This window comes from Tachypleus tridentatus, chromosome 13, assembly GCF_004210375.1.
Source record: "Tachypleus tridentatus isolate NWPU-2018 chromosome 13, ASM421037v1, whole genome shotgun sequence".
In the NCBI taxonomy this organism is placed as follows: Eukaryota; Metazoa; Arthropoda; class Merostomata; order Xiphosura; family Limulidae; genus Tachypleus; species Tachypleus tridentatus.
In genome coordinates, this window is record NC_134837.1 from 193,128,135 (window position 1) to 193,153,451 (window position 25,317).

Consider the following 25,317-nt stretch of genomic DNA (forward strand, 5'->3'; position numbering starts at 1 on the left):
TAATACATTTGTGGTGAATAAATGAAAGTCACCTAATAATTAATTTTCAAATAATTATTTTAAGGTACTGGACCAAAATGTACATTAGTAGCAGAAGTAACCTAATGAAACATTTAGAAGAGCAGTTTTGGCTCATTTCTACCAATATATGTATGTATAACTATTTTTTATTTATCAATATAAACCACAGGATCTATATCTGTATTACAAAATAGCATTTCCATAGGTCTTAATGGCTCTTACAAAAGTATAAATATAGGTTAACTCACTATATATATGTACAAATACATATACCATGTTGGAGTGGAAAAACACAAACTAAACCTTTTAAAATCAACAATAACCTGATTTTAATTCTACACTTTTACAAAATTAGATTCAGTTAATTATACTCTATTTTAAAAATATTTTTCATTAAAGTTATAAAATTTACTTATTGTCATTGAATAGTTAGTTAGATGAGGTAATTGTCTTTCATATTTTGGGCCTAATAATCTAACTCTGCATTGACTGATCATGCTTTTAAGCAAAAAGCTACACAACTATATATGCTCTGCCCACTGTGGGTATAGAAACACAATTATCAGTATTACAAGCCCTCTGAGTCACCAGAGGACACATAAAGGGGGTTCTACCTGTACTTTGTGCATGAGTACGTAATTATATAACACATAAGACTTTCTGTTTTGCCACATTGTCCAAGTCCTTGGTTCAAATAACGAGACAGAGATTATTTTATGTCGAAATACTATTTTTAAATATAATGTACAACATATTAAATCACCTTGGGACAAATAAACATGATACACTTTGTTACATTAGTTTTTAGTTTCTTTCAGTATACAATAATTACATAGTTATGTACAACTGTCAAAATGTTTTGTCTTTTTTCATCAAAGTTCCCTTGGCTATTTGTGTATCTATACATACACAGAAAACATGTATATATGTAAACAAATACATAAAAAATACATACCAACTTGAATCACAGCTGTTTTCATATTTTTGATGAGTCAGTAGTTTTCCACACTGCTGATGAAGTACCATGTCCTTGACTTTTCCTCTCATTATCTGCTTTAGCACAGATAATTTCATTTTGTTCTAAGTTTTAAATAAAGAAAGCAGACTCAGACAAGTAAAATAAATGCTTTCCCAGTAATAATTGGAAAACGTTTTTAAGTTTCTGAAAACTGTAGTTTTAATATATTTTCATTTTTCTATAAAATACCATATTTGTTATTGTAATGATTTCTGTTGTCAAGAAAGTCCTTTTTGATTATTTAGTATAAAGGATAACTGACAGTCCAGTATACTGTTAAAGTAATTAAACCATTTTATTTCTTCAACTTCAAACTCCATGTTTAACATAACCAACATTCACATTTGGCCTAACTACATTAATAAGTTATATCTAAGATATTTTAAATTCCGCTTACAAATTGTTTTAAAACATGGAGTATTTCTCACATTTATAGGACTTTACTGAAAATAAATTCAAAACTTACAGTGGTAAACAAACTGGCTGACCAAATAATGTATGAACTGTCTAATGTAGTTTGATCCAAAACTCAAATTTGATATTCTTCAAATCATTTCCAATATTCAAGAAATTTCTAGCCATTAGCCATGTACTTATCATGCAATGTTAAAAACTCCCTCATGCCAAAAGCAATACAAATGTCCAAGTTGGAAAAAACAAAACAAAACAGCCTACAATCATATGTTTATTTTGACCATAAGTCTGTAGAAAAGACTGTGGAAACAGTCACTCTAATACAATTGTAATAAATTTCAGCTACTTTATTATTTTGAGGTTAACCAGGTGGTACATGAATCACTAAGAAGGCCTTTACTTGGTAAATACTATGAAGATTTTTGAGTCCAGGGCCTAATGTACCAAGTCTCAATTCTCTGTATCTATTTTTCTTCAACCCATTTTGAGAATGGTATAGAACAAGAGAGGTGTGAATCAGATAAGAAAGGCAGTGTAATTCTTTCCAACATTCAATGCTTTCTGTCTCTGCAATTAGCTCAGAATTAACCCTTTCAGTACCAACAAGCATTTTTCACATGCCAATGGTTGCAAAATGTATGTGCAAGTAATTATTCTATTTTAAATATTGTTTTGCTCAAAAAAATATTAGAATAAATATTTTGTTACTTAGTGATATTAATTTTGTGTAATTAACAAATATAATTGTAAAAAAAAAGTTCAAACATACAATCCTGCATTCTTTCAAGAAATCTTACCCATAAACAAAGCACATAGGTTGTTTCAGAATTTTTCTGCCTTTCCTAAATTATAGGTTTTTATTAGCTAATAAAATATTATCCCCATCATCTTGTTTCTCTCATATTATTCCTTTTCTTTTCTATAACATTATGATGGAGGTTATGTTCATATTGCATGCTCTGAAACCATACAAGTGTGGAAATAACTAATAAATAGCTTTGAAAATAATTAGACAAAAAAGTAGATTGAGAACTAATTTATGGTTTTCTGAGAAAGTGATCAGATGAAGTTCCTGTAGAGAAGAAAAATGTAATATTTAGAAGACTTACAAACACGTTTTGAGATGGGAAATTTCATTTGTTTGAAAGTTATAACAATCTTTTATGACCAAACATCAGGTCAAGATGGCAAAATATTCTTATGACTCAAATTCTTGTTTCTTGGATATTACTGTTAACTTTAATGCATTCAATGAATATAAATATCTTACAATTTATTGAAAAGGAGGTACACATTTATTAAATAAATTTATTCTGGCCAATAATACTATAAATGAAAAATACTGCCAAGTATCCTGACCTTGCAAAGTCTTAAGCTATCAATAAAACTTTTTCAATTTATTCAGTTTTTCATAATTTATAGCCAGAAATGGTGATTACTTCAGTAATCAAAATGAAGTTGAAAAAGAAGTATACTAATAAACATAAATTAAGTAGAAGTTAATTGATCAACATTAAAAAAGACAGAAATTTTAAGACAAAAGGAAACATTTCAAATTTTTTCCTCTCAAACTGATTCAGAACAAATTTTTACAAAATCTGATAGAAAAATTAAATAAAATGTATTTATTTTTTGAAACCCAAAACAAGATACTGTATGATAAGTTTGTCCTATGTTTAATGCAATATTTAAAATTTAAATATTGGTTAAATATTTCCAATGTGAGAAAGACAAAATCAAGGGATATCAATTGTACCCTTTTGGTCCAGAAGGGGTTAAAGAACAACAATGTGTATTTAAAAATTTCCAAAGTACAGGTAGTAAAAACATCAATGAGGGTTAGAAGTATATTATGTGATCATTCATTGCTAAGGCTGTCGTGGTGAAGTCAGTATTGTCATTCTAGTCAGCTCAATATTTCATTATTTTGAGTGGAGATTCTTCTGAGAGCTGACACTTTTTGTATTGGGAAGTTCAGCAGGAATCTACATCTTGAGGATCTTAAGAAAATCCCTCTTAACTATTACCTCCTTTTGAGAAATGCAAAGTTTTGTGGAGATTATATCAATGGCTATTCATTCCTTCAACAGCCTTAACTTCACTGTTTTGTCATCTTGATATTTCAAAGGTCCCTAGATCTTTTTGTTTTAATAAAAAAATTGGAGAAGCAAAAATTGAGATACAAGTAAAAAAGGTTTACAAAACTATTTCTGCAGTGTTCCTTGATTGTTATATAGTTATTTTAATGCATAAAGAAATTAAAACTTTTGGGTGCACACTGTCTTCATCTACCAAAAAAAGTCCTACAACAGGACATGTTATGCTGCAAAAAGCTCAACATCTTGAGGACAGTGCAAAGGTTTAATGGACAACCAATCTGAACACTAGTAACAGATACAGTGTTCAAAACACCTCTCACACTGGCACTTGTTCTAGCCACAACTATCAGCAAAATTATCCTTGTGGAATCTCCCCAGAAATTCCTGTACAGAGGAATTCAAGGTCAAAGTAGTATGTTAGTGACCACAGCAATACTCAACTATTAATATTGTCTCTTCCCTTTCATAGGTAAACAAGAAATGCAAACATGTACATGAATGCATGGAACACAAACATTCAGATGCATACGCAAAAATATTTCCTGGAAGGTCCATTTTCGACGTATAGGAATCCGTAAGTGGTATTAAAAAAATGGAATGAGATCTAACAACTGGCATGCCCAGGAAAAATGTCCAACAAATGCATCATGTTCCAGGAATCAATCCTAGGCTATTCAAACAGTTAATTTAGGCAATATCATCATGGAAAAAGCCAATGCTATTGAGATATACATTGAATATAATGTGAATGAACCTAAGGAGTCATAATATAAAAAGTTATCCCTAGAATTCACTCAGCCTTCCTAAGGGATCAGGGATTCATGATGTGTCAAGGAAAATGTCCCTTTTAACCATTGCATCTTCACCTGTCATCCAAGCAGTGGATACCACACAACTTGGGTCCTGTGACTCGTGAGGTTTCTCACACAGCAACCTCCCATTAATGCAACTTGGACTTTTTAAAAAATATTATGTGGTGAGTATTACTTGTTTCTCTACCTCAGCCTGGAACTCATTGAATTCACCTCTGTTTATTGTTAAACTCTGTCTTAACACCAGCCTTTTGGAGCTACTTACTTTTCCAGGCACTTGTAGAAGTTTTTGTTTGTGTTTTTTGGCCTACCTTTCTCAGTGCACCATAAACAAACTGATTTTTGAAAATGTCTGTCTGTAAAACAGTTACACTCAAGCTCGAACAATTTTTGTCTACTACTGTCAGCACAACTAAATGAACCACTGCTGATGTCACGGCTTTATGGAGCTCTTGTAATCATAAACATCACTGCATGCTTTATATAATTTTGCAGAAGGGAAGGACTTTCCAATATCACAGTGTGTACTCCACAAAAACAGTCAGTATTTGAAATTTTGTTGTCAGTATATAACTTGAAAGTATATACCCAACATGGACAAACTTGAGGAGTTACTAGTGTACAACAGAGGAGAAAATACAGTTAGAAAGAAATAACTTACTTGTGAAACAAACCAATCCTTCTAACCTCCAGAAGAAAACAAACTGAAAAGACATTTCTGATCATGCTATAATTGTGTAGGCAATAAGATGTTTACCTCCTTAATTACAACATATACAAATCACATCAAATTACTAACGTAACTTCTTTATAATTTCTAACTTCCGACTGCCAGATTACAATAATCCAGTAGCTTGTCACGAAAAATAGCATTGTGTTTAGCTATTATATTAAAATTAACAGATTAGCAAGTCCAAATAATAAAACATAAATATATCCATCAACTCAGCAAATGAGTGTCAATATATTTTGTTATTAGTGAAAAGAAAGCAGTTCATCTTGCTATTTAATAAATTAGACAGTATTTTGAGTTTAAATACATAAGTTTACCCTGCTAATAAAGACATCTAGTTGTTAAAGAAAATAAATCACAGTCTTATACAAAACAGATCAGTTCAGCCACAATGTTGCTTTTAGGTTGTGTACTTTAAATATTTACACTATTTTGATTGCCACTGGTGAAAAATAATCATTTGCAGGCATACTAGTTCATGCTAAAAAATAGAAGTATGGATTTTAATTTTTCATGTGTGCTCACCCTTTATAATGTATTATGAATTATTTCATAATTACAGATTTCAATCTTAACCATAAAATTCTGAACATTAGTTGGTTCATTCTGATATGAAAATGAACGTGACTGACCACATTACAACTTTACTTGGTTTTATGGGACATCGAGGATTAAAATCGACAGGAAAAAACAAAAGGTACAAAGATATTCTAGCAGCATTTCAAAAATTAATACATTTTCCTATCAAAAAATGTAAAAATAGAAATAAAGGAAAGAGGTGCAGAGAAGATAACTGCAATCTATGTTTTGTAAAGAATGTGTAGATATTCTTGGTACATACATAAATGAAAGAAACTGCAAGGAATCAATTTACTTGTTCTTCATATAAAGATTATTTGTTCATTTCATGCTTTTATGACTACTTCTTTACATGGATGACCCACTTTCTGGAAGTCAGTGGAGAACTTGACTCATTTGAGAAAAAAATCCTAGAAGTGACACTGATTCAGAAATAACTGTTTCTATATAAACAATACCTTAGATATCTATTATCACAATTTTTAATCTGTACATTCAATTATTGCTCAAACAACGAGTCAGTGCATTTAGTTATTGGCTATGTAGTTATAATTCTACACAAACAATACATACATTTATTAGACATAAACAAGATCTTAAGGGCAGATACAATGTTTATTTTCCATATTACTCTTGCTATTAAAGTTTCATACTTACTTTTCCTTGTACATTTCTTTCTACCTTGTGGGCTACTAAGGTATACCTTTCTTTTAAAACTGAAAAATGTTCTTTTTTTCATACTACATTGTAGAAAGTGTTTATAGTTGGCTGATCTAATAACTGGCTTTCTGTGGTATTGTAGGTGTTTTTCATGACCGCTGACTGGCATTTGGAATTTGGCAGTTCTTTGCTTTATACATGGAATATTTTTATTCAAAGCATAACTCCAAAAACTCTCTTTTTTTTTAGATTTGTGACCAAAACTCAAAGCATCTTTTTTATCCTTTAAATAATGCTCTTCCATAATGACTATTTGTGTTTCTCCTCCACTCTGTTTTTGTAAGCTATTTTGATGATAATCTGACCTTGAACCACTCACCAAAAATTTATCTTGTTCTTTATTAAGAACCCTTATATGCCTTTTACTATTTCTGGTTTGGCTAAAATCAATGTCCTGGGCATGGCTGAATTTTTTCTCCATATCAACATGATTCACTTTACCTTTTTTATTTGTTTCTTCAATAGCACGGAGTTTGCTAGACGTTATATTATCAAGAGCTTCACAATCACAATTTGTAAGAGACTCCTTTATGCTATTACACTGTTTGCTTTGAGCACAGTGTTGTTGCACACAGTCTGTTTTAGACCCTTTCTTTGTAATAGCTATGTGAGAATAGTTATTAATGTCCAATTTTTGTTGTATAACTCCAATATCACTTTCTTTAAACATTTTCTGGAAGATTAAACTTTGGTTCTTTCTGATGAGTTGCTCATCCCTAGTAGTGGTCTTCAACACTGGAAGAAGTGTTGCTTCTTTGGATTCTTTCATAAGTGAAGTGTTTTCTGAATTATATATCTTTCTTGTGAAATGTGTATCAATTAAATTTTTCACAATATTTGTTTTATAGTGGCAGTTATTTAAAAACTGATTGTCAGAAAATTTGCCTCCTTTGTTAAGTGATGCATCATTACAATTAGACACCTTGTCATGCATAATAGAAAAGTTATCTTTGTCAGAAAGCAGTAGAGAAGAATCACATATAGTAACACTGTCATAGGAGCTTGGTAAACCAACCCAGTTAATTACTGATGTGTTATAAGGTTTATCGCATTTAGTAGTCTTGCCTTGTATGTTTAACAAACAACTTTCTTTGGACTGTGATGTCTTACTGTCATGTAAACAAGATAAATTTTGATCAATCACTGGTACATTATTATCACATACAGCTACTCTGTCTTGCAAGCTTAATATATTACTGTAATCTTTAACTAATGCATTAGTACCATATTCAGTCACTGTATTAGGGAGGCCTGATAAATCAACAGGAGCAGTGTTATTACAAATAACCTCATTTTTCCAAACACATAAATCATATTTAGGAATTCTTGCTTCTTTATTAATAAATTTATTCAATGCAGTATATAATGATTTGTTTGGAATAGCCAGTTGTGTCTTGTGGTCAGAAAGGATTACATTTTCTTGTACTTTTGTCAGAGCACTTTTTTGTTCTGTATGCATTTCCTCACCAGTACAATTGCTTCTTTCTTTGTGTACCTTAACTGATTTACCTTGGTCTGCTGATGTAGACTGTAATTTATCAGTTAGTGATTTCTTAACATTGCAATCTGTTGATATTTTATCACAGCACTCGGCTCTTAAATTAATATCTGATTGAAACAGAGCAGCATGAACAACTTTTTGTGTCATATCACTGCCCCTGTACATGTCCTTTTCAAATCCTTGATGACCTTTACTGGGGCTACAACTATTACTACTAGACACACTGCTTACAACAAAGTGATCTGAATTCTCTGTGTTTCCATTATGAGCATACTGAAGTGTGGAATTTACAGAATCTAGTAGGTGTTCTGTAGGTATTATACTGTTCTGGGTTGAATATGTATGTACATCCTCCTGGCCATATGAAACATCTGATAACATCTCTGCATGGCAATCATAAGTTGCACCTTTCTTCTTATCCTGACTGTTGCTCATTCTCAAGTCCATAATAGGTAATCTACTTCCATCTTCATTATGCAACTGCCATTTTTTATTAATATTACTTTCTGATGATGGTTTAGAATAACATGCCTTTCCTATTCCACAACATGCTTCAAACTTCTCTTTACATGTCTCCTTTTGAGAATTTGCTGGTTTACTAGCATCAAACTCTGTATTGAACAGTGAAGCAGATGTTTTGATTAAACCAAGTACATCACCACTTGATGATATCAGACATGGCATGCTTGGATCTTTAACAAATTGCTGTTCCTTACCTGGGAAAAAATCAACAGTGTTTCTTACAGAAAAAGTATTTGTCATTTCACTGTCATCCTCTCTATACCTAGACCTATCCAGTGAAACAATTCCAACCAATGGAGTTGAGGTTTTACTTTTGATACATAATACACAAACACCTTGCTCTCCACCTGAATTTTCAAACACTGGAATACAGTTATTCACCTTCTTAGTTACACAGGCTTGCTTTTTGTGGCCAGTATTTAGTGGTGTCTCTGTAGTAATGAAAGTATTATTTTTAGATGATGGATTTATGAAAAAGAAATCTGAGATATCTTGATGAATATTGAAATTTGGTTTGGAATCTAAACAAAGTGCCTTATTTTTATCATCTTTCAGTTTGGTTTCTGAGCATCCTTTGTTTAGTGATTCTGACATTGTTTGCCCTTGTCCATCTCTATCCTTCTTACAAAATGTACTTGATAGCAGTAATGAACTGGGATCACTGCTAAGACTAGTTCCACAAGACCCTGATGCTTGGCCATTTTCAGCACTCATTTCAATTGCAGGAGAACTGGATGATAACAAGCCATTTTCTCCTATTTCTTCTTTTTCAACCAGAAAATGTTTAACAATAGTATTCAAGCATGACACTTCTTTTTCTTCATTTTTTAAAGGATAACCTTGAGGCTTCTTCTTTACTGCTGAATTATTTTGAATCTGCTCTGCAGACTTTACAAATTCCATATCATCCATTTTTTCAATTTCTGTCATTTTAGAGAGTTGGTTACTTTGCAACTTAAGATCATCTTGATGAGGTTTGGTATCTTCAATTATATTTTTTTCATCCATTGTTAGTGTAGCATCATTGCTGACTTTCAGTTTCTTACTTGCTCCATTATCCTCTTCATCAGTTTGGTCTTCCACAAATGTATCACAGATATTCTCATTAGTTTGCATTGAATTTGTTTCGTCTGCTGCAATGAGGAAAAAATAAAATAATAAATCACATTAATCTAAGATTATACACTGATTCATTTATACTTAGTTGAATGTAAACATTACAATTCATACACTGGATCAATTTCATATTCCTTAGTTCAGTTTCAAAACCTATTGAGATTGAGAAGAAGAAAAACTAACCAAGGAGGGTAGCTTTATGGTTTTCTCCTCTTATAAAATAAGCCACATCACTAAACTAGTTGGCAATTGAGCAGTGATAAACAGTGATGTAACAACAGAAGTTAAAAGTCAAACAAAGCTTTAAGATTACAAAATGGGTTTAAAGTATTGTATTTCAAGTAACATCTTGAAGATATGGTACACATTAACTTTCGAGGATTTAGTGAAATTTTCCACAACCTTCTTTGTCAGTTAAATTTTTCACATGTGAAAGTCACCTAATTATATTAATCTCTAAGAAGTCATAACTTCCATTTACACAAAAATAAAGGAAGAAAAACTCCTTGTCACTCCTTTGGTAATATACTTCTTCAGTAACATAAACAGCAAATTGTACTTTCTTAATAACTCTACAAACAATAAAAACAGACTGAAAAAATAACCATGAAGTGCACTGCAATTGACAAAATCACACACTTTCTATGCTAAAAAAATAAACAAATTATGCATCTACACATATGATGTATTAATGACTAAAGTATCATGCTGAATTGAGGCACTAGCTTATGTTGTGATCTTTCACATATTTATCTGAATCAGTATACACAATAATATAATTTCAATAGACAATGTTTCAATAAAACTGCTATTTTAACAACTGCAAATACACAAACTTTGTTTAGCAATAAAACACTATTAATAGTTAGAACAGCCAAATTTCTCAACAAATTACAAGAATGTTTATAAATAGGCAAAGCAAAGAAATACTTTTTATTAGAAAGAAGAGAAATAAAAGTTATGTACATAAGGTAAAATTTTTACTGTAAGGAAACTGCATTTAAAAAGTTGTACAATTAGGCAAATGGTGGACAATTATAAAATAAATATATTTCAGTGTTTTTAACAATAATTTTGTAACTAGTGCATAATGAAAATATTCTAAAATTAAAACTTTTTTTTCTGCATAACACCTTTGATTCACCCAAATCTAATGCATGTTAACAAACAAGGCACTAAAATTTAGTTCATAATACAGATTTTAATACAAGTTTCAATTTCTTAATTTCAAATAGAAATATACAAGAAAATTCACAATCATTATTTCTCCATATAAGGTGATGCTTCATTGCTGCAAGGGTGCCATTAATTGCACAATTTATTGATACTGATAAGCCACTGTATAAATTTATAGCCTCCAAGCTCCTTACTCAACCCTTTCACAATTGGCTCAGTATAATATACACAAGTTTGTCTACACATTTGCACACATTAAGTATCTGCACTATAACTTTTGATACAGTAAGTGTATCTTCAAAAAATCTGGCAGACTTTTAGTAAAGATTGCAAGTATTTTGTATACAAAAAATCATATTTTTTAATGAAATATTTTTACTAAATATTTGTTTGTGAAAATAAGAGTCTGTCTCATTACTAATCTGAGTGCAAAATGATTTCACATTATGATTAAATAACTATTCTTAGCTCCAAAAATCTTTATTTTTTGCATAATCTCTATATAGACCTCGTAATTAAATCTCAAATGTTTGTTTTCAGTAAGACTTCGTATTTTGTTATTTTCTGTAATCTATGTGCATCTGTCACTTGATCATGAAAAAAAGAAATAAATGTAAATGTTGCCCTTTTTGTGATAGAATGACTACATATTATAATACAAATATTCAAATGTTTAGTCTGAATAGCTTAAGTCTCATAATGCTATATGATTATTACTTTTTATTATATTGACCTTGCAGTCATGCCAAGCTAACTAGTTAACATTACATAATTTATACTGATGTGGTGTACATGCACTCAGGTTACATGTCCAACATTATAAAACTGATGTCTTTCCTTTCTTGGCTGTGTTTCAGTGAACTAGCATTTTGTAATATACAGTCACATTTCATTATTATTATATATATGTATATAGATTATTACCATTTAGAAATAAATTATTAAATTTACTTTTCTTAAAATATAAAACAATAAATCAAGAAGTAAAGCAAACAGTTATCTCTTCTTCCTATGACCTTTACACTAGGTTACTGCCTGACAGGTTGCTAATCCTTTTAAAATTTCACACATGGAGGATATCAAACAAATTTTTTTAGGTGTCATGTATACATTTCAATAACCAAAAAAATCATAAATAATGACATTGATACCACAGAATTCCACTATAATTTATCAAGCTTAGCAACTGAGATGCATTTAGATTTTTAAAAATATGGAACTTCAAGCAGACTAAAGACATAACCTACCTCACTGAAATCTTTGATCGAAAGAGTGTGGTAGCCTTTTCACAGATTAAAATGACTAAGAAAACCACTCTGGGAACACTTTAAGTCATTGATTGGTTATTAATGTCATATATTGAATTAATTGCATATAAAGGACTGTTTTCAAAAATGTAAAGAGGTGAATAGGGCTACTGTGTTTGATTCAGTATATAAGCCATATCTCAGCAAAATAAAAACATACAAGGTTCTTATTTTATATTACAGCTTGTCAACATTAGTAATTTCAGTGCCTAATTTGTACAAAATTATAGAATTAATATTTTGACATCACAAACACCTAATTTTAAACAATGTTGCATTTAACGTATGTGACTCACTAAAATCTATATTTGGATGTGTTCTTTTAATATTTACTTTTAAATTAAGAAATTAACTCATATATACAATGTTAAAGTTTGAAATATAACCTACAATTTGATTCCAAACTTATTGATATAAATGATAAAATAGTAGTTCAATAAAATTTTGAATGCGAGTCAACAAATGGGATGACATGACCCATGATCCACTGTGAAAGGGTTAAGTTAGAAAGTCAAAAATATAATGCCAAAACTTTTATATACCATCTTGTCTTTCAAGAAAAAATATATATCAATAATTCTCTCCAACAGTTCATATTGGATTATTTATAATCACACAGACAAATTAGATTTTACTTTACAAAAATTACTAATGAGGCTAGTTGTATAATGTACCAGGTTTGGAATATTTGACTCCAGTTTCATTGTTTTTGTAGTGTTTGGTTTTACCAGCTAACAGAATTATATACCTTATATATAGCTTAGGTAGAAAGCCAATTAAGTAGAAATAGTTTCAGAACTTTCTATTTTTTGTATATTTGAAATAAAAATTAATTATATTTTGGATCACCAATACTGTTATGAAAAGGTGGCCTACATAACTCAGTCTGTTGACAACAAAAAGACCAAATCCAGACTGTAAACACTAATTTCTTTTATGTACAGTTTTTAATCTACTATTACACAAGTGATTCAATATAAAATTAAAAACTTACTAGGTTAGATACAATCATCATACACTGAAGATTACAATTATCAGAGGAAACAGGAAAAGACAACACTTACCTCTTAAACATATCACAGTGTGAACTACAGTAGTTGTAGGTCTAATCTTAAAATGTTGTATTGGGAAAAGTGTAAAAAAACAGACTTCTGTTTATTTTTTAAATTAAACTTACAACAACTAGGAAATATAGTTTATTTCTATTCACTACCAAGGACAAACACAGTTATTACATTAATTATGTGAAATTAGCATATTTCAATCAGAATAACAGTGACTTTTAAGAACTTTTTTTTTATTAATATTGACTTGTTCATTAATACAAGGTGAAAAAGTGTAATAAATAGCTCAAGGAAGAAAAGCATTAATTTATTTAATGAGGTAAAATGTTTCTAACAGTATATCTTATGTTTAATGTTCTATTGTATGAATTAAAACTTGTATCCAAAATGAAAAAAACTACAATATCCAGGAAGAACAAGAGACCTGTTGGTCTATCTTCACTGTCCCATCAGCTAAGACAAACTCAAAAATGAAAATAAGTCCAGTCTTTATCATTCATATATCTAGCAAGCTTTCTTTTAAACTCATTCAAATTTACTGCCTCCACAACATCTAAAGACAACCTATTCCATAGACCAACCACCATATTTGAAAAATAAAACTGTTTTAGCTGTATACAGCTTCTACCTTGCCCAAGTCTATTTTTGTGCACTCTAGTTCTACAGTTCTTGCTGTTAAGTATGAGAAATGTTGATGCATCAACATTATCAATTTCTTTTACAATCTTAAACACTTCAATCAGATCCCCTGTAACTATTCTTATTCATTTATTCAAGAGAAAACAATTCTAAGGATTATAACCTCTCGTCATATGACAACCTCTCCATCCCAGGTACCATTATATTAATCATCCTCTGAACCCTTTCAAATAATTTAATGTTTTTCCAAAGGTAAGGAGCCCAAGACAGAACACAATACTCCAAATGTGGCCTAACCAATGAAACTATAACCTTTTGTTTGTTTGTTTTGTTTTTTTGGAATTTCGCACAAAGCAACTCGAGGGCTATCTGTGCTAGCCGTCCCTAATTTAGCAGTGTAAGACTAGAGGGAAGGCAGCTAGTCATCACCACCCACCGCCAACTCTTGGGCTACTCTTTTACCAACGAATAGTGGGATTGACCATCACATTATAACACCCCCACGGCTGGGAGGGCAAGCATGTTTGGCACGACTCGGGTGCGAACCCACGAACCTCAGATTATGAAGCGCATGCTTAACGCTCTAGGCCATGCCAGGCCTGTATATATAACCTTTTTATATTTGTATTCAGTATTTCTGTAGATATAATTCAAATTCCTATTTGCCTTACAACTAACAAAAACACATTGCTCAGATGTCTTCAAAACCTAATTAACCATCATAACAAGATCCTTTCCTGGATTATTCTCATCCAAATTATACTTACAATTCAAATTATGATAACTCACATGCAATACCTTGCATTTACAATTAGGACCCATCTGCTATTTATTTGCCCAACTCACTAAATGATCTAAATCCTTTGGTAAATCAGCAGCATCCTCTTTACAGCCAACAATATCCAAGACCTTGATATCATTAGCAAATTTAAGTAATTTATTGACCAGTCCTTCATCTGTGTCATTAACGTAAATCAAAAAGAGCTATGGTCCTAAGACTGACCCTGAGGTATGCCATTTGCAACATTAATTCAGTTTGACTGAACTCCATATATACCAACCCTCTACTTTCTTCTATCAAGCCACTCTTCTGTTCCATTAGTTATCCACCACACCTATAGAGATAAGTTTCTTTACAAGCCTTTTATGAGGCACTTTGTAAAATGCTTTCTGAAAATCCAGATAGTCCAAATCTAAATCCTTACTTTCATCTACTTATGCAGTAACATTTTCAAAGCATTTCAAAATATTATTAAGACACGATTTTCTCTCAGTGAAATTATGTTGACTATTCAGTAAACTTCTAAACTGTGTTAAATAACTTTGCAAAGTACTTTTTATCAGTCTTTCAAAAACTTTTCCCACAACTGATGTCAGACTGATAGGCTTATAGTTACTGGGACACCTATCACCTCTCTTGAAGACAGTAGTAACATTAGCTAATTTTCAAATTGTTGGTACTTTACCACTATAAATGGACTTGCAAAATATTGTCATAAGTAGCTCACATATCTAATCTTGATTTTATTTAAAACCCTGAAATATTATCAGGCCCAGGAGTCTTGTCATTCTTGAAAATTTCCAATTTTATTTTAACAAGCTCAAAATTTATCCAATTGTCTAATTCATCTTTGTTTTCATTTATTAATTATTCAAGATGAGGAATACTGCTTAAATCTTCATTAATAAAAACTGAAGAAAGAGCAGAATTTAATAACCTAGCCATTTCATAATAATCAGATACAAGTCTTCCTTTGTCATCCCTCAAGGGTCCTATTCCCATTGTAACATTGTGTTTACCATTAATGTTGTTAAAAAATATTTGCTCTTAATTTTTATGTTTTAAGCCAAATTTTTTTCATACATCTTTATGAATGTTCCTGTTTGACCACTTTCTTGATCTCTTATAATCTTCTATGTTATGAGACAATTTATATTTCTTAAATCTATGTTACTTTAATTTTATCTCTTATACCCTTTGTGATTCCATCTGCTTTTGTTTTACTTGCAGCTACCCTTTTCTTTCTGTGAGGAATATATTTGTTCAGAGTACTGAAAATTTTTTACATTTGCTCAATGTCTTCAAATAACTCAGTTGCCCAATTCACAACAGATAATCTTTGTTGCTTTCCTTCAAAAGTTGCTTTTTTTTTTAATTTGGAATCAAAATATCATTCCTGACTTCCATATGCAGCAAAACACCAAACCTAATATAACAATTATCACTTGTACCTAGGTGTTCCCCAATTTCCACCCTCTCAACCATTTACACATTAAGAATAAATCTAAAATAGCATTATTTCTGGTAGGTTCTTTAATAATCAGTGAAGAAATCCATCTTGAACAGTTTTCAGAAGCCTTTCTCTCTCATTGTTTGACTATCATTTCCCAACCAATATATCTGAAATTAAAATCACCCATAACAACAGCTCAAATCTTAAACTCACTGTTAAGTTTCTCAGTTTCACCCAGTGGACTATAACAGATTCCTACTAAGACTTTTTTCCCTTGATATCCACTAACAGATACACAAATGGATTCAATCTCTTGTTATTTTCCTTAATATTCTTAACTTTAACAGAATGTAACTCACATATTACATATAAAGTCTCTTTACTATTTTATCCCTATTAAATAACCTATGATCATGTATTTCAAAGACATTTCTGCCATCAAAATCATCTATTAATCATGTTTCAGTTACTCCAATTATATCAGTCATCTAGTTTATTCTTTGAACTTCCAGCATTACAATAGTAATACTTAATCCTACTGTTATAACTACTTTTATAATGATTTTATATGCTAAACTTTCCTTTTCATCTCAATTTTAATTCCATCTTTTAGATCATAATGTTATAATTTTTCACACTTTGCTTCATTACTGAAAACTTAGTTAAGTAGAGTACTATCCTTTATTATCATGAATATTGCTGTATATAATATACAGTGGCACCTTGGTTCTCGAGCGACTCCCTTCTCAAACAAATCGGTTTTTGAACATATTGTTTGAGAAAACAATGTCTCAGTTGTCGAACATAAACTCGGTTCCCAAACCAAGCTGCCATGGCCCAAACCCCTGAAATAATCCAACTGATGACCCAAATGACCCTTCGACCATTTTTGGCCCACGCTAAATTTGCCCAAAACATTTTACCCGCACCTGTCCACACCCCCGCTAAAATCTGCTGTGAACGTTCTCATTTTTTGTTTTGTTGTTGTTGTTTTTCTAAATATTCTGATTAAATAAGCCACCATGGGGTCAAAGAAGAATAATGAAAGCAGCAAACCAAAAAAAAAAGTTGTTAGAGACACAATAGAGGTGAAAAAAGATCTCATAGCAAAGTATGAGTGGAGTTCACTTGTCTGACCTTGCTACACAGTTTGGTATGGTTAAGTCTACAGTCTGCACCATACTGAAAAATAAAGAGGTCATCAAAGGCACTGATGTTACAAAATGAGTGACAGTGCTTACAAAACAAAGATCACAAACAATGGAAGAGGTAGAAAAACTGTTGTTGATTTGGGTAAATGAAAAATAGTTAGCTGGTGATAGCATTTCTGAGACCATCATTTGTAAGAAAGCAAAGCAGTTGCATGCTGACCTCCTGAAAAACACCCCTGGAACAAGTGATGCCTTTAAGGCTAGTAGGGGGTAGTTTGAAAAATTTAGGAAGAGAAGTGGCAAACATAGTGTGGTGAGACATGGGGAGGGTGCCAAGCAGAAACAAACCTCATTAGACAAGTTTTTAGTGAGAAATAGGTCCAGTGAGTCTCAAGCAGGTTGTAGCAGTGCAAAGAGACAGAAAAGAGAAAGAACCCAGAAGGAGAGTTAACTGACATTTTTATAGAAGGTGACTCACCTTCCAAACAGTAATAACCCTCCTACTCACCACGTTCCTCACCACCTTTCATTTACGCCATCAGCTCTTCTCAGCACAGGTAAAGTGCAGTTAAATTTTCATTTATTGTTTTTTTATTGTGTTTATAGTTTTTGTGGTTGACTTTATGCATGTAAGTATTATTATACAGGTATAAATAAGCAATATTTTTACTTAAAATGCTTCATAATGCATAATTTTTGGAGGTCTGTAACACAGACTAATTTAATTTACAGTATTTTTTATGGGAAAAATTTATTTGGTTTTCAAACAGCCTTCTGGAACGAATTAAGTTCGAGAACCAAGGAACCACTGTACTTAAAACTTTGATAAGCTTTAATATAAATTTATTCCTTGATGTAGAGAAAAATGTTTGGAATTTTCAACTAAATGGCACCTTAGTTATACAAACATAAATTACATGGAAAAAACAGAATGCTTTGTCTGGCTGTTTGGGAAACAAGATTTATTGTCACTTTTATTATGCACTCAGAGCTTAAAGTGCCAGAAAATGGCAAAAATAATGATCTAACTCACAGTTATAGCAAATACCACTAAAAAACAGTGAAAAAGTTGGAACTTGCTTTGGCTGAGTTAACACTCCAATAAGATGTCACAAGAACATGTAAAAAAAGAAAATTCATCTGGTTGGACTGAAAACTCAAACATGAGAATCACATATGACTGGCTCTCATTACACTAAGATTCTCCTTGTTGAAGGAGAAAATCACAGCTAATGAGGTTAGCTTCTTATTTTGCTGATTAATCAAAATCATGTATTAAATAAAACAGGAAATAGAAAGATTAATCAACAAATACAATTATAAAATCTATATATTCTGTTTATGTTAGATTCCCATTGCTCTATGGGTAAGATAATACCTGAAAAGTAATCTGAGATTGTGTTGTTTTCCTTGATGAAGTCCTGAATTATATAAAGTTTATCATTTTTACTGAGGCTCTTCTATTCTGAAAATAATATTTACAAGAATGTAATTAACACAAAATATCAACAACAGATGTTTAGTTGCTTTTCTACTGTAGAACATATACTTACTGTGACTTGTTAGTCCACCAGTGCCCAAAAAGTTCTTTTCCTTTTCAGTAGGACTATTTTCGTGATGGTTGAAGTTGATAGGTTTTTTATTTTTTTCTGTATCACATAGCTGTTTGCATCTGCTAGATGCTCCACCATTCTCACTGACAATCCAGTGATCCTGAGGTGGTAATAAACTCTCATGCATAGTTTTTGGAAGCAATACTGAGGACTGTAGCAGGGAAGTGTGCGATTTCAAAACAGCTCTTCGAATACTGTCTTTTATCTCTGTTATTTCTACGTTTTCAAACGTATTGACTTCCTTTTTTGCTGTACAATTGGAGTAAGAAAGCACATTCGCTGCAGCATCATTACACAGAACATTGTGGTTTCTTGATATAAGACAGTCTTGTTTAGTGACAAAGTTATTACAGCTGTTATAGTTATCTTGTCCAAGAAAACTGCAGCCATCAGCTTTAGAAGTAGATAATTGAAGGTGCATGTTTTTGTTCACAGTTTTCTCAGTTTTTGCTGTTAGGTTTTCTATGTTCTGAATATCTTTTTCTTTGGTTGCTTTTTCATTATTCACAACACTTAAAATATTATTAACATTTCCAGTGCTTTCTAAAACTTGAATATTTTTACTCATACTTGAAGAGAATGAAACTGCATCACTTTTCTTATACATACTATATGTATCACAATTCCTTTGGGGATCTTCTAACACAGCTGTACTTGTTTCACATAACATATACTCCTGTAAATTACATGGCTCCATGAATTTCAGAGACTGTCCTTTGTCTTTATCTAATATATCCACCTGCATATTTCCACAGGTATCTAGATTACTGCAAATGTTTTCACGACATCCTACTCTTTGTACCAATGTAATTTTCTCTACATTTTTTGATGTTATAGATGTGTCAGATTTATTATTTTCATTTTTATTTATGGGGATAGACTGTAGATATTCCTTGCACAAGTCAGGTTTAGGCTGCATGCTATCTAATTTTTCACTGACAGAATTCTTACAGCCTTTGTCATCATTTGGTATGGCTTCTAATTTCTCTGTACAAGGATTTATATGGCATCTAGTGTTTTTATCACATGTGGATTGCAGTTTAAGAAATTGTGAATTGTTATGAAAACCAGACTGTGTTAAAGTAGAAGGAATATGAGGTAAACTAGACAAAACATCACAATGGGTGTTTGAAACTTGATTTGATGTTTCAATAATTCCTCTAAAACCTACTGAAGAAAAAGAACCACAAGTGTGATTTTCAATTTGTGCATAATTGTTGAGACCTCCTTTAATATGTAGACTTTCGGTAAGTATCTGAGAATGATTCTGCACTTGAAACTGTGAAGGAGTTACAACACAACCATGAATGTTATCAGAATCATAACTTGTAACAGTTGATGTTTCAGGTGTTCTAGAACACACAGGAGATTTCTGTTTTAGTGATAATGTAGGTGAAGAATTTAATTCCTGAGGAAAAACTTCAGCTCCAACATTAACATTTGAATTTCGTTTCTGCCTACGTTTGCGTTTTAAAGGTTGAACAGTATTTGGTGGAGGCATTAATGAGTTTGCTTTTGAATTTTGCAGGAGACTAACTAACAATGGACTGGATGCAGCAATGCCTTGATTTAGGTACCTTGGATCTTGAAAAGTTCTTGGAGTTGTCATAGCAGTGGAGTAGCTGTTACCTGAAGGGCTACAAAGTATGTTTATTTTAGGACTGCAAGGTCTATCAATGAACGAATTTAAAAATGCACTTGAATTCTGACAAACTGGATTTTGATGGCATTGTGAAAGTGAAGCATGTGTTGAGTTAAAAGTGCAAACTGGAATATTATATATATTCTGGTAATTCTTGACACGTGATTCTATTTCTGAAACATCCATGTTTATACATGAAAAACTGCTATGAACAATGGGATTCTGTTTTTGCCATTTCTTACTCCCTTCCACTGCTGTTGTTGTTGTTAATGTCTGCAAGTTTGTAGACAAATAAGAACCAATACTACTATGGTTTGATGATGGTCCACATGCTGTTGATGTAGTTTGTAATGTATTCACATTGGACCTTGATAGCCAACTTAGACACTGAATATTTCTTTCTGACCTTGAAACTGGAGGCTCACTAACTGAGGAGAAAATACTAGTAGATGGTGGAGAAAGGTGAGTCCACGCATCCACTAATTCACAAGACTGAGATGTGGCTAATGCTGTTGTGGTGACTACACTAAAACTAGAAGATGGAAAACTGGAGCTCTGATTTACATTGTTTATACTATTCACATGACAAATGGGAATATGAAGACCATTTGTTGAAGGTAAAATAGTGTTACAAGGACTTGAAAAAGAGAAAGTCTGGGCATTCAAGAAAACCTGAGATTGAGAAGAAGCCAAAACTCTATCATTATTTAATTTTGAGTTGATAGTTGAACTCTGAAGGGTGTTGTTTGTATTGTTTCTGGAAATCTGTAAACTTGTTGAGGGTAACACATTTTCACAAGGTGATGTACAAGACATAGTATGGGCATTCACCAAAATTTGAGACTGACATGTAACAGAGGTTTCTGATGTCATCAATGACATCTTCCCAGTAGAAGATGGTTGCTGCTGTATGTAATCAGCAATGTCAGAGTCAAAACTGGTTAAAGCTAAAAGATCACTAGCTGAAGTTACAACAGCAGAAGATGTAAGACTATGGTCAGCCTGTGCACTACATGAAACTTGAGACTGTTCAGATACCTGATCCACCATATTTCTATAGTGGATGGGCAAGTTCAATGCATTTAGCTGAAAAAAAAAAAAAAAAATCACTTTACAGTTCACATTATTGTTTGAATCATGAGTTTGGCCTAAAAGCTTTTTAAACGTTTCTGTAAATTACAATGATTAAAAAGTCTCATATACTGAATAAAACTTAAGCCTTATAATTGGTAGTATACTACTTTTCCATTTTTGATTCATGTTTAAGCTATTCCACAAGATTTTCCAAAATTTCATGAGGATTATTTTAGTTCTTCTAAGGAAGTTGATATGTCTATAATTTTCAATGGCCTATACACAGAAAACTATCCAGTTATTGCACTTTGAAGCTGCTAAACTGAATTCTACAGACATGGTTTTACAAGTTTTTATTTCATAACCTTGACATCTGAAATGAGTTTTAAAAAGAACTTTAGTTAAAAACCGACATAACCTTTTGATGCCGCACTGCTCCAAATCTTTTGCCAGTAACATACAATTTATCTTATGGAATTGAATTCCAACTGAAACAGCATACTCTGCAAATGTGGACTAAACAACCTTAAGATTCTCTTAAAACTATCCACAATTTTAAACAACTAACCACAAGAAAGGTAACTAGCCAGCAGCATTTGCTACCAAAGTAGGTCTTTTTCCAGTTATTTGACTCAAATAATGGGATAAACAGCTACTTTTATGATGCATCCACTAATGTAAGTGCAAAACATATTTAGCAGCTCCAAGTCTCAAACCTTTAGACATACTAACCACTAGGTCGTGCCTAACCTATTTATGTTTTGTGTTTTCATTTTCAAATCTATCCCAGATTTAAAACAGGAAGTTATGTTTAGTAATATATCATTGCAAAATCAAAAAGATGTAAAGGAATCTATCCATCTAAATGAACATACTTTTAAATTTGTTAGGTTGGATAATGTGCAACTAACTTTGTTGGGAAAAAAAACCCAAAAAACCCAGTAGAATTAAAATTTAATTTTACTTGTTCTGGAAGGACTTAACCACTGCAGATAACACTACATGTGATAATCTGATCAAAATTATGACAGCAATTTACCATCTAAAAATGTAGGTATAGAACAAAAGACAATGCATAATTTTCACAAACAAGCAAACTTGGAAATGCCAATAAATCTAAAAAAGATGAAGGTAGGACATAAAAATTATACCCCACTTAAATAAATTGCTTGTTTTTTTACTGGTGGTATAATAATGCAGGAAACGTTAGTACTGCCTCTGACATAAATAATGGAAAAACTAGAACTAGCTAGTCCTTTCATCATGGTAAAGTGTAGTCACCAAAAGCCTGCATTAAAGTTGATATCTTCAACAACATGAAACATTAATTGGTTACAAAATTGTGTAGCTAAACCAACTGTAAGCTAGTTGTTAACATTATTCATTATCTGTTGGCTGAAAAATAAGTTTAGTAGAAACTATACATTAAATAACACAACTGTTGTTAATTATTTCTAGTTAGAGTTCAAAAGTTGTTAAGGCTTCTCCTGAGAATTAGATTGCAGCATGCACAAGTTGCAATACAATATAAATATACAAATACTAATAATATGTCAAATTATTCATTTGTTAAGCAACTTCTACAGCAGCAAACAAGTAGCCATATTTGACTTTATAAAGCAATTTTAAAGGTTCAAAAGTAAGTCTTATATAATAATAGCAATGACAGATTTCTGGTACTTTAAGGATATTGGAAACTACTATCATGTGGCATATGTGGAAATATGAAAAAAACCTAACAGTGAAGTAGTACATGGAAAATAACTCATCACAGCAATAACCCAGACAACCTACTTTCATTATGCGTAGATATGGAATTTGGAAAGTGTATGAATACATTCATTCAACATCCTCATTCCAAATTGTGAAATTCATTATTTCAGATGAATGTGGTGCAAATACTTAGCTAACATAACACACATCATAACCAAATTGTGTAAATCGTGTATTAATGAACATGGAATATAATATGTACCATTAAGACAGTTTGCAAATAAAGGATTTTTTTTTCCTTTTTCACTTATACACTGAATAAGCACCATAATCAACATGCACAAAATACATGCTTTATTCTGAAAATATCTTTGTATTTACTACAAATAATTATAATATCTCACTAATATCAGTGTACGTTGCCACTGTTAGTACTACCTCTAATAAACACTAACACACTGAAAAGGACAGTATGAACTCTGTGCATTATAAAATAAAAACTAACATTAACACTTTCAAGTGTAATTAATTTTACTTATCTGTTCAATGAACATACCTGACTACCCTCAACCTGGACTGAGAGAATGCCCAACATTCGAAGAACATGGGGTTCTGTCTCGACTAACTGACGCAATCGCTGTGCAGCTTCTTGAGGCACACTAAAAGTTACCCGAACACTGTTCCAGGGTTCCACTATATTCACTTTAAACAGTTTATCATCTGAATAAAAAAAAACCAACTATAAATTAGTATTTCATTTACATTATTAGTAAATCTATTAAAAATTTATTTTATGTGAACAATAATAATTCCTGATATCACAATGAATATGAACTAATGATCGTGTGTTTGCAGGTTATTATATCTATTTGCTAGGAGAATTGTGTGATGAGTGTTTCTAATAACAAGCGATGTGTAAATCGTTTCAACTGGTAATTCAGGTAATACTAATTTAGAACAATATGCTATAACAGAACAATGATGTGTTGAAAAATGATTGGGACTTCATGTCCTCTGTATCCTTGGTGATTGATTCTTAGTTGAAATCTGATAAAGCTGGCCTTAGTTAATAAATATTACTTTTTTCTCAGTATCTTTCATACCTATATACAAGTATGGGATTAACTTTTCACAATTATTGGATTTACATTTCATTTACTTAGTATGCATACTCAGCAAGAGATTCAAACAAATTGATACATTTCTTTCACTGGTAACTGTTTAAGTTTTTTTTTAATTAAATGTTTTATCAAAAACAGATAAAAGTTGATTCATCACAAATAATAATGCCTGAAAATCACTGATAACAATTTTTATTAAGTACTTGCATCGGTTTCTTAATAAAAAATTATGCTTGAGACAAGTGATAAAACTTGGTTCTTTATGCTGAATGTTTAGTTTAACTTGCTTGGATACCAAGAATAACAACTATGGCTTACCTGAACCAGTTTATCAGCTTAAAAGTACTTTAACCCTTTTACAATGTGTCACAAATCAAAGGCCATGTTATTGTGTTTGTTGACTTGCATTCAAAATTTTATTCAACTGTAATTATGAATTTGTGTCAATAACTTTGGTATCAAACTATAATTCAAACTTTATAATTATAAATTATTTAATTTCTTAACTTTAAAATAAATGTTCAAAGCACACACCTAAACACTGACTTTTGTGAGTGATGTGGTACATTGTATGCAGCCGTGGTTAAAATTAGATGTTTGTCATGTCAAAACATTAAGTCTAGAATTTTGTATGAATTACAAACTACCAGTACTGACAAGAACAAATATAAATTAAGAATCATACATCTTTGTGTTTTGCTGAGATAAGGCTTATGTACTGAACCAAACACAGTGGCATATTTCACCTCAACAGATCCTTTTATACTTTTACTTTGATACATGACATGTGATTAGCCAACTGACAGCTTAGAATGTCCCTTAGTGGTTTTCTCAGTCATTTTAATCTGTTAAAGGCCTACCATGTGTTTTTGAACCAAAATTTCAAGGAAGTAGGTCTTATCTTTGGACTGCTAAAGTTTCATGTTTTTCTAGACCTAAATACAATACAATTACTAAACTTGATAAATTAAAGTGGAATTATATGGTATCAATATAGTAACTTATGATTATTTGGTTATTCAGCTGTATATATAAACCTTAAAAATAT

The 25,317-nt window shown here is 31.5% G+C and overlaps 1 protein-coding gene across 5 annotated transcripts in view; it reads right to left on the bottom strand.

Annotated features, from left to right (window-relative positions):
* Positions 1-25,317, bottom strand: part of LOC143240524 (uncharacterized) — a 36,873-nt gene that overhangs the window by 4,399 nt on the left and 7,157 nt on the right. For all 5 annotated transcript variants that reach the window (XM_076483081.1, XM_076483082.1, XM_076483083.1 and 2 more), the window contains exons 3-6: positions 23,705-23,868; positions 18,660-21,447; positions 6,334-9,552; positions 977-1,101 (exon numbers count right to left, since the gene is read on the bottom strand). In XM_076483081.1, the coding sequence (XP_076339196.1) occupies positions 998-1,101; positions 6,334-9,552; positions 18,660-21,447; positions 23,705-23,868 (6,275 nt within the window). In that variant the 3' untranslated portion in view covers positions 977-997. The remainder of the gene's footprint in view (positions 1-976; positions 1,102-6,333; positions 9,553-18,659; positions 21,448-23,704; positions 23,869-25,317) is intronic.